Source organism: Glycine soja, chromosome 1 (genome assembly GCF_004193775.1).
Source record: "Glycine soja cultivar W05 chromosome 1, ASM419377v2, whole genome shotgun sequence".
Taxonomy (NCBI): Eukaryota; Viridiplantae; Streptophyta; class Magnoliopsida; order Fabales; family Fabaceae; genus Glycine; species Glycine soja.
In genome coordinates, this window is record NC_041002.1 from 27,445,734 (window position 1) to 27,455,924 (window position 10,191).

General features: G+C 35.6%; 1 protein-coding gene across 4 annotated transcripts; it reads left to right on the forward strand.

Moving 5' to 3' along the window:
* The first annotated feature begins 501 nt into the window (after positions 1-501).
* Positions 502-4,589, forward strand: LOC114414320 (CRS2-associated factor 2, mitochondrial-like). 4 transcript variants are annotated; one of them, XM_028378611.1, is made up of 7 exons: positions 502-1,073; positions 1,668-1,709; positions 2,513-2,640; positions 2,739-2,964; positions 3,078-3,205; positions 3,324-3,456; positions 3,561-4,589. In XM_028378611.1, exons 1-6 carry the CDS (start codon positions 578-580, stop codon positions 3,420-3,422), a joined length of 1,119 nt encoding a protein of 372 aa, XP_028234412.1. In that variant the 5' UTR covers positions 502-577; the 3' UTR covers positions 3,423-3,456; positions 3,561-4,589. The 4 variants fall into 4 exon arrangements, with proteins under 4 accessions (XP_028234412.1, XP_028234407.1, XP_028234399.1 ...); XM_028378606.1 differs by having other exon boundaries at positions 3,324-3,425; positions 3,561-4,523; XM_028378598.1 differs by having other exon boundaries at positions 3,324-3,417; positions 3,561-4,523.
* Positions 4,590-10,191: the final 5,602 nt, after the last annotated feature.

The following is a 10,191-nucleotide window of genomic DNA, read 5'->3' on the forward strand; positions in this document are numbered from 1 at the left end:
CTTAGTGAAAATTAAGCGTCAATTAAGATTTATTGATATAGCATTGGAATTTAACAATTTGGTCTCACCCTAAAAGAAGTAACAATTTTCAAATTTCAAAAAAGTCAAAACATACTGAGATTTTCTTTATTTTTTTTCAAGATAACTTTATTTTTTGAAAAAATTGAATGAAAATAAAAAATTATTAATAATTAGTGTTTTACTTGGTAGATGTTTTATTTGTTGCAAAGTATATATTTACTTAACATAAATGCATAAGGGTCACAATTCTAGTTTAAGAAATATTAGTAGCATTTTCTTGTTGACTCTTTCTTTGAATTTTTTTTATGATTGATTAGAATTTTTTAAAATTATTAATTTTTATGAGTTTTGATTATTATTTAATATAAATCAGAAAAGAAAATCATTAAATAAAAAGAAAAATCTATAAAAATTATAATAAAATGTCTTAAAAAAAGAATGGAAGAGAGATTCTGACTAATATTTATATTTTAGCTTATGTTAAAATGTTTGCACGTCGTTGCGCCCTCGCGTCTAATTAACCAAAACGTCACACCTCCTTCAACAACCCTGCCGAATGCAGAGCCGTATCCTCTGCTTCTCAACGCGTCGTTTACCACTCCATCAGCGTCGTTTTCTCAGCCACTTCATTCCCGACCACCAATACGACCCGCCGTTCTCCCCTTCCCCAAAACCCTACTACAAATCAAAGAAGAACCACGCGGAGAAGAAGAAAAAGAACAATTCCGAAAACGGTGATCCGAACAAAAACGGAGCCCCGAAACTCCCTTTCAAGTCGAACCTTCCGTTCGACTTCAGATACTCTTATTCGGAGTCCGACCCTTCCGTTGGGCCCATCAGCTTCCGCGAATCGCCCAAGTTCTCCCCCTTTGGGCCGGGCCGGATCGACCGGAAATGGACCGGTGTTTCCGCTCCGGTTCAGGGTGAACCGGACCGGGAGAGGGTCGAGGAGGAGCGGAACCGGATTCTCGGAGAACCGCTTAGTGAGGTGGAGGTGGCAGAGCTCATCGAACGCTACCGGCACAGTGACTGTGCCAGGCAAATCAATTTAGGTGTCTCCTTATTCCCTCAACTATTTTCATTTTTTTTCTTTTTTTTTCACTGGAGAAAAGAACAAAAAGATGTTTTTGTTTTTTTAAATATTAATTGATTTCGTTTTATTTTATTATCTTGAATTTTTAGATGGTTATTCCTGTTATGCATATATCTGGGTTAATATACTATCGGAGATGCTTCTGTAAAATGCTTGAATTGATGAACGAATATGTGAACCCAGTAAGTAATTGTTTTTAAAATAATTATTAAAAAAGTCAATATTTTTATTATACTATGCATAAGTATTCATGATTAGATGATAGTTTAAAAAATCTGAACGCTAGCAGCATCATTTTCTAATGCACTCCTTTTAATATACTCTGCCATTGGTTAAAATTTGTTGACAACTACAAAATCACAGGTGAGACTTGTTTGCTAACAATATAAGGCGTGCTTAAAAGAAGGGTAAATACTTGGATCCCTCCAAGTATGAGGCAGTGACAAATTGGTATTTTTGCACATTACAAAATGATCTCACAAATTTAACGACAAGACCAATCTGTCGCACTTTTTGTACATTAGGGACTAAATTTGAATTTTTCATTTTTCAGGATCAATTTGTCACCGCTTCACACTTTCAAGGATCAAAATGAGTATTTACCCTAAAAAGAATGTCTCACAAAGTGTTTTTCTAGCATTTCTCAAAAAATCTCTTTAAGTCTTAATGCACTGTATTCTAAGTAAATTCTTGTAAAATTCCTGCTGGTTGCTTATCTGAATGACTTATTTTTGGTTTATTTGTTGTTACTTGTATCAATGTTTCTTTCTTCTTTTTTTTTTCTACTCAATTTGGGAATTTATTTGCTTATTTCTTATTGAGGTTATTGATGATACTTGATTTGATTTAGTGATGGCTGCACTTTTTGATAAAGAAGTGTAGAATTATACGTGTTGATTATTAATGGCTAAAGTTGTAATAAACTTTATATACATATTTAAATTTGTAACAAATTACAGAGCTGTAAACTTAAAATTCAGAGATAAACTTAACATTCGATTTCTGTGGTAGTTTTAAATAATAGGTATACCAGATTTGGGGTTTCACCTACATTAATGCCATTGGTAGTTAGGGTTATTGGGTTTGAGTGATAATGGAGTGGTGTAGAAGAAAGAAGAGGAAGAAGAAGACAGAAAAGGAAGAACTTTATAAAAATCTTTTAGCTTTAAATTAGCTATTAAGTTAAAAAATATATTGAAAATTATCAAACGACTTACTTCTAAAGTTCATAGTTTAACTTCAACTTTAAAACAGTTTTTAAACTCAAAAGTTAGGCCATACAATACCTAAGAGTTATAACTCTTCACTTTTCTATCTAAAGGGCATTTGGAGAAGACAAATTTATTTTATATGGATGAGTTGTTATGCAATTAGCTAATGATGTTTGTGTTGTACTAGGGAAGGGGGGAGTCACACACAACATGTTGGGTGACATCCATAACCATTGGAAAAAGGCTGAAGCTGTGAGGATTAAATGCTTGGGTGTGCCAACTCTTGACATGGACAATGTTTGCTTCCACCTCGAGGTCAACATTGCTGTTTTGCACTTTTAAAGGATTGATCATTCTGATTTAAACTCTCAATTTACATTTCTTTTCCCTGATGTGTATTGCTGTGTTCACAGGACAAGTCTGGTGGGAAAGTTATCTACCGCAACATTAATATACTGCTTCTGTACAGAGGACGAAATTATGATACCAAGAACTGTCCAGTTATCCCTCTCATGCTGTGGAAGCCTTATGCACCCATATATCCTAGGCTTGTGAAGAATGTAATTGAGGGTTTGACGTATGAGGAAACAAAAGAAATGAGAAAAAGTGGGTTGAATTCAGATCCTCTCCTGAAACTCAGTAAGTGAATTATTGGGGAGTAGGGGCTCACAAAATGTTACCTTTTGGTCCTAATCTAGTTTAAAAGTAGTATTGGATTGGTACATATGCTAAATTGTGCTTTCAATGTTCAGCTAGAAATGGTGTTTATGTGAATGTGGTGGAGAGGGTGAGGGAGGCTTTTAAGACTCAGGAGGTTGTGAAACTGGACTGTATCCATGTGGGAACTAGCGACTGCAAAAAGATTGGAGTGAAGCTAAGGGTATGTCTACTTGACATTCGATTCATGATAAATTTCACTGTTTCCCTGATTCTGTCTTTGTGTTGAATACATCTGCCATGTGGTGCATAAGCATTTAATGGTAATCCTGTTATTGCAGGATTTAGTGCCATGTGTCCCTATCTTGTTTAAGGATGAGCAGATAATCCTCTGGAGAGGAAATTTCAAGGAAGAGCAACCTTCAGATTCACAATGTTAGCAAGTAATGCAAACTTTTGTTATTCGAAATTACTGTATGGTACCATTTCCTTGACTAATGGATCTGGTTTTGAATGGGTTTCTTGATCACATTTGTATTCATCAAACTATAATTGAATGCTAAATTCCATGTCTGCAGGCGAGAAATGCATTGATTCATGGCTGAAACTCCTCAATCTGCTTGTTTGTAGCGTGTTTAAAAGCCTGTTGAGAAGTAAAAGATCATGTTTGTGATGTGGAAGTATAACTATTACCTTCTCAGCAAACGTGAAAAGCCACATCTGAGATAAGGAACCAAACACACCATTGCTAGTTGCTACCACCCAAGCAGACTGTCTTGATGGTCTTTATATGAGAGCTGATTATTCAATATTTCTCAGCTACTCTGTGGATACAATGTGCTGTGTTCTTAGGATCCTCATGCATCATGGCAATACGGGTAAGATTGTTGATGAGAAATGCAACATGTTACAAAAATAATTGTTTGTGGAAACAACCTGCTTGTTTTATTGGCTGAAAATTGAATAAAAAAGGAAAAGAAAAATGGAAACTTTGATTAAAATCGTGGGACTCATTTGTTTACAGTTTGTGCTCTTCGTGTAAAGAAATTTTGTACTGTCAAGCCAACATTCTGGTATTATGTAATAAACATATACTATATGTAACACTTCCTATGACTAAGTGTATATTTTCATAGCCGAATCAACAGTCAACATCTATGATCTTAAATCATATAAATCACAAGTTCTCGTTTCCCTTGTTACTGAAAGATTAGATGAATAATTGTCAAAGGTGTGGATCACATGTTAATATCAGGACAAGAGACCTGTGTTTCCTTAGACAGCATGGTGCCTAATCAAGATTACACTTTTCTTCTGAAGAAAGAAATAGCCAGGGAACAAGACAAGTAGTTGCCATACACATTTTTAGTAGCCATTCAGTGTATATAATAAAGCCAGTAAAGTGAAGAAACAATTGACTTTTCTAGCAGAGGTTCTTTTCGCTTTATGCAATGGTTTCAGCTTGTGTAGTATTATTAGTAGTGTGTTCAAAGTCCGTAAGCTCAATGGTGTTCATAGTTTGAACCTAGTTAGCCTCTTTATTGCTAATGACATGTTATATATCTTTATTTCAGCTCCAGTCCGGCAATGGATTGTGGTTGGTGATATGTTTGCATTTAACATTGTTATGTGTTTGAGGGAGGGTAAGAGTAAACACTGGAAAAATTTACATCAATAAGTCATGAGTGACCATATAAGTGAAACTGACATCGTACCTTAATCCAAAACCTTAAAGTTCAAGATTATGAGTCTTATCCTTATTTATATTGTGTTCAATCTTTCTATTCTTATCCGATGTGAGATTTTACTTCACACTTGTATTCCAACAATTTCTTCCTCAAGTGTGAGTCTCTTTAACATGGTAATCTCTCCCTCGAGCAAAAATTATTTTCAATCCATGAATATTTAATGGTGACCCTTAGAACTTAACTGTGATTGCCCCTGGCTCACCTAGTCATTGTTGCCAGCATGCTCTAGTACCTTATACTGTCGCAACACTTGTGAAGCCCATTGCCTGACATTCATGCATAGACTCATCCGCTAGGAAGATTTTCGATATAAGGGATTTCCATGTCCATGGATCCATCACTATCATCTTACTCGTCTGAGTTGGTCACCAAGTCGAACATCAGTTCTGATACCAATTGTTGTATAATTTAAGGAGGGTAAACACTAGAGAGATTTTCACCAATGAGACATGAGCAAACCATATAAGCACACTTAGCATCATACTTTAACCAAAAACCTTAAGACTTAAGTTTATGAGTCTTATCTTTACTTATATTGTGTTCAATTTTTCCATTCCTACCCAATGTGGAATTTGAACATATACTTGTACTCCAACAAAAATGAATCAAGAAGAATTAAATGTGATGAGACATTTAGAAATTTATCATATTTATGTTGTTTGATTTGGTGGATTTGAAAAGAAAAAAGTTAATGAAAAGCCAACTCTTATGTAAAAGGTTTGAAAATTAGCATAAAGAAAGTCAAATTCAATCTCACACATGCAAGCATAAAGTTATTCGGTGACTGAGGAGGCGAATAGTAGATCACATAATTTGCACTCAACGAGGTCAAACTTTAGTTATGTAATATGCACAACACAATCTTATTTATATTATACTTTTATGGAAATTATACAAATAAAATAAGGAAACGAATTTGACATCTATACTTATTAATTGTAAGAATTATTAGTAATTTATTTTTCTTTAATATAATTACACCACATTAGTTAACAATATACTTCTTCCGGTTTCAATTATAAGAAGAAAAAAAAAGACATACTTTATACTTCTTAACAAAATTAGTTAAATTTATTAAACTATGTCATTTTCAATTAAAAAATAAACATGTTTCGTAAACTATCTTTTATTGGAACTTAATATCAAGTATAAAATAGTCTTTGATATTATTAAATGAAGGATATTTTGGAGAGAGACTCGTTAAATAAGGTATAGATAATTGAGGTTTGCTTATATTTGGGACAAAAAATAAGAGATTTTTGTTGCATATATTCAAGATAGGAGGGAGTAAGATCTTAATCCACAATTAATGCCTTGTTGGCGAATCAAATGGAGTACCCGAAACACACTAGAAGGGGGGGGGGGGGGGGGTGTTGAATTGTGTGATGGATAAAACTTTGTCTTTCAAAAACTTTTCTCAAAAAGATATCGATGGACGATAGGTTTCATCCAAGGGGTTCAAAATCAGGTTGTGCTTAGAAAATTAGTTCAAAAAACTTGGATATAGTAGTGTATATAGAAGAAAACTAGTTATATAAAAGCAGTAAAAAAATGCAAAGGTTTTGTACTAGTTCACCCCAACTCTTGGGTTACGTCTAGTTCTTCTTCAAACCTTGAAGGGTTCCACTGACTAATCCTTTGATTACAACTAAGTATTCTCTGTCACTTTTGGCTACAATGAATACTTTCTAGGCCACTTTTAGCACTACCCTTAATCTCCCCCTGAGATTAAGACCCAGGTATTCTTTGTCACTAAATCACTCTTGCCTTTCACAAACAATATATGTTTGATAGAAAATGTATTCTAATTACTCAAAGAGTGTTTACACAATAAGCTCGAATACAAAGAAACTCGCTATCTTAGCAAAGTTAAGATTTACTCAATTCGTTCAAGTTTCCTTCGTCCAGCAAACTGACAACAGGTTACAACACTTTGCTCATTTTGTCTCAGATTATTCTATGGTGATTCGATGACTTAACACAAACATCTTCAAACTTTATATAGACTTCAAAACTTTGATCCGTTGGGAGATTCCAACTAGCCATTGTATAATAGCTTTGGTGCTTGACACGAGACTACTACTATGCAAAGAGAGAGAGAGTGGGGACCGCGAATACTTTCTACAATATATCTTCAGAGAAGTACAATCTGTCATTGTTGTCTAGTGCTCAGAGCTAACTTTAAGCGTACAAATCGAAAGAAACATTAATAACATAAGAAAAAAAGAATTAAGAATGTCAAGACAAAACAGTTTAAATCTTTCCTTTTGTATGCTATGGCCCGAGTTTCTTATTGAACCTATGGATGTCACTTTCTGATGATTGTTTTCAGTACTTGAGGACTGAGTAACTGTTCCATTGCTTTTGTACTACGAGCCAAGTGCTAAAGCACTTGTCTTCTCAAGACTGGATGCTAAAGTAGTATTGTCCAATGACTGATACATTCGCTATCGTCCAGAGCCTTTTTGTTCATGCTTTTTTGCTTGTATCTCATAGAGATAGATGAACCTATAGCTTAAGCATGCAAGGTTAATACATTAAATTTATACTTTGTTAACATCAAAATCTTAGAGATTTAATTGTTTGGTACATTCCAATGTGACTTGAACGCAACCAAACTTAACACCAAATGAAGCCTTACTATCGAGGCATGACTTTTTACACTCAACAAGAAGAAAAGTCTAAGTTATTAATCTGATATAGTAAAACATAAATGAACAAATGACAAGAGTTATACAATAAAGATAATTAGAGTGTTCTCAAACATTTAAATTTAAATTTGTTTCTAAATGCCTAGAACTAGCATAGGTCTCTAATTAATTAAGAAAATAAATTTATGTATTAGGAAATTTACATTTTAGGAACTAGCATAACATCCTATTTTTTACTTTATAGGAATTTATGTTTTAGGAAATTTAATATTTCTTAAAATATTACTTATTTGATTTTAAAGAATTATTATCAAGAGAAATTACGAGTAATTCTTTTAAAATATTTTATTGTATGAAGTGTGTAATATTTAGACTATGTGTTATGATTACATCTAATATGTTTTAGTAATTCAATTGTTAATTATTCTCGGCCTAGAATGAGAAGATATTAGTTTTGGGCCTACAAAATCAAAAGTTGAAAAGGGCATGAATAAGGGGGATTTGCTAGGGGCACCCAGTAGAATTGTTAGTGCACCCAGCAAATTTTCAAAATCCCAAAAATGCCCTTCATGCTTTTTTGCAAACTTGTTCCGTTGACAAGGGCGGAAGAATTCTTCCGTAGGACTCCACGGAAGAACCTTCTTCCGCAGTTGACATTATAACTGCGGAAGAAGGTTCTTCCATGGAGTCCCACGGAAGAATTCTTTCGCCACTGTCAACTGCAGAAGAATTGCGGAAGAACCTTCTTCCGTGGGACTCCACGGAAGAACTTCTTCCGCAAGACTCAACCGAAGAAGGTTCTTCCGTGGGTTACTTAGTTAAATTATTTTGTTAATTTTAAGATTATTTTGTACTAGTTAAATGATTTTTTCCTCTGAGAAGTTGACTAATGGCCGATTCTTCTACGCACCGCATGATATGTGTCGGTCACATTTTTCCTCAAATTTTTTACAGTAAAATTCATTTTGGACTCCTCGTTCTTCACAGTTTCACACACTCCAGTCACACACTTCTTCCTCTCTCCATTTCTCTAACTCTGACCATGCAATTAGCGTTGGTCTCATTGCATTCTATGTAGAAATGACAAACAAGGCCAAAGGAAAAGGCAAGGAGGTCACTGGAAAAGGTTCTGCCAGCAAGCGCAAGGGCGCCTTCGACGACGACAAGACCGGTGGCGGCCGAAAGAGAAACAAGTGAGGTGTCCTTCAGTTTTTTTTGACGACGAATTAAATGCCGCGCCAAAAAGGATGGACATGCCAGATAAGGGCCAGAGTAGCAGGCCACGTGTCGTCCCTAAAGAGGAAATGTTGGCCCGAAACTAATTTTTTTGAGTTTTGGGCCTTCTGTTGCAGGCCCTTTTCGAATGAACTGGTGTTTGCTGTTATTTTTTTTGGATTCGTTGACGTGCAAACATGAGGCAAGCCACCTTTGGAGAGTCTCACGGCTTTCCCAGATAATTTAAAAAAAAAACCCCGAACAGGGGTATTTAGGCAATTTTACATGGCCCGAAACCAACTTTTTTGAGTTTTGGGCCTTCTGTTGCAGGCCCTTTTCGATTGAACCGGTGTCTATTGTTATTTTTTTTTTATTCGTTGACGTGCAAACATGAGACAGGCCACCTTTGGAGAGTCTCACGGCTTTCCCAGATAATTTAAAAAAATCCCCGAACAGGGGTACATAGGCAAGTTTACATGGCCCGAAACTAACTTTTTTGAGTTTTGGGCCTTCCGTTGCAGGCCCTTTTCGCGAATAAACCAGTGTCTGCTGTTATTTTTTTTTATTCGTTGACGTGCAAACATGAGACAGACCACCTTTGGAGAGTCTCACGGCTTTCCCAGATAATTTTAAAAAAACTTCGAACAGGGGTACTTAGGCAAATTTACATGGCCCGAAACTAACTTTTTTGAGTTTTGGGCCTTCCGTTGCAGGCCCTGTTTGAATGAACCGGTGTCTCCTGTTATTTTTTTTTTGATTCGTTGACGTGCAAACATGAGACATACCACCTTTGGAGAGTCTCACGACTTTCCTAGATAATTTTAAAAAATCCCCGAACAAGGGTACTTAGGCAACTTTACATGGCCTGAAACCAAATTTTCTGAGTTTTGGGACTTCCTTCTGCTGACTCTTCCACACAAGGTTTGATGAAATAAGCAGTTCTGTGAACTGGGTTTGATGTTACACAATAGTTAATGACGTCAGACAACAATGACTGACGTGACCCAACAGTGAACGACGTGACAGGAGGTTGCTTTAGTTTTATGCTTCACAATGTAAAATAGTCACGGGTCTGGTAAAAGTGAAGTCATGTGCCTGGCTGGGCCATCTATATAAATGACAGATGGGGATGTCCATGGTACTCAACAGCAACTGGTATTCAGAGTTTGTCAAATTAATTTTCGATAAATAATGGCATTCTTAGGAGAGACTTCGTCCCAGACGATCGTGAATTCGAGGTTGGCATTCATTTTTCCAAATGGAACCGTCATTCACAACGAGTGTGGGGTTTATTTTCAAAGTTCTACTCCAGTGCCCATGTGAGTACCAAACCTATGCGATTTTTCAACTCTCAAAAGCAGAATACACAACAGCCTTCAGCTAAACAACAATCAAGTTGTGGATGAAATTCATTACTGGCGACCAGTGGAAGATACAGGTAACAACATTCGCTTTGAAAGTATGCAATTGAAAAATGACATGGATGTGAACACCATGTTAATGTATAATGATCAATTTTCATTTGTTGGACCGATTGAGTTGTTATGTACCGTTGGTAGAACAACAGATGCAATTTTAAACTTACTTGAACGCCC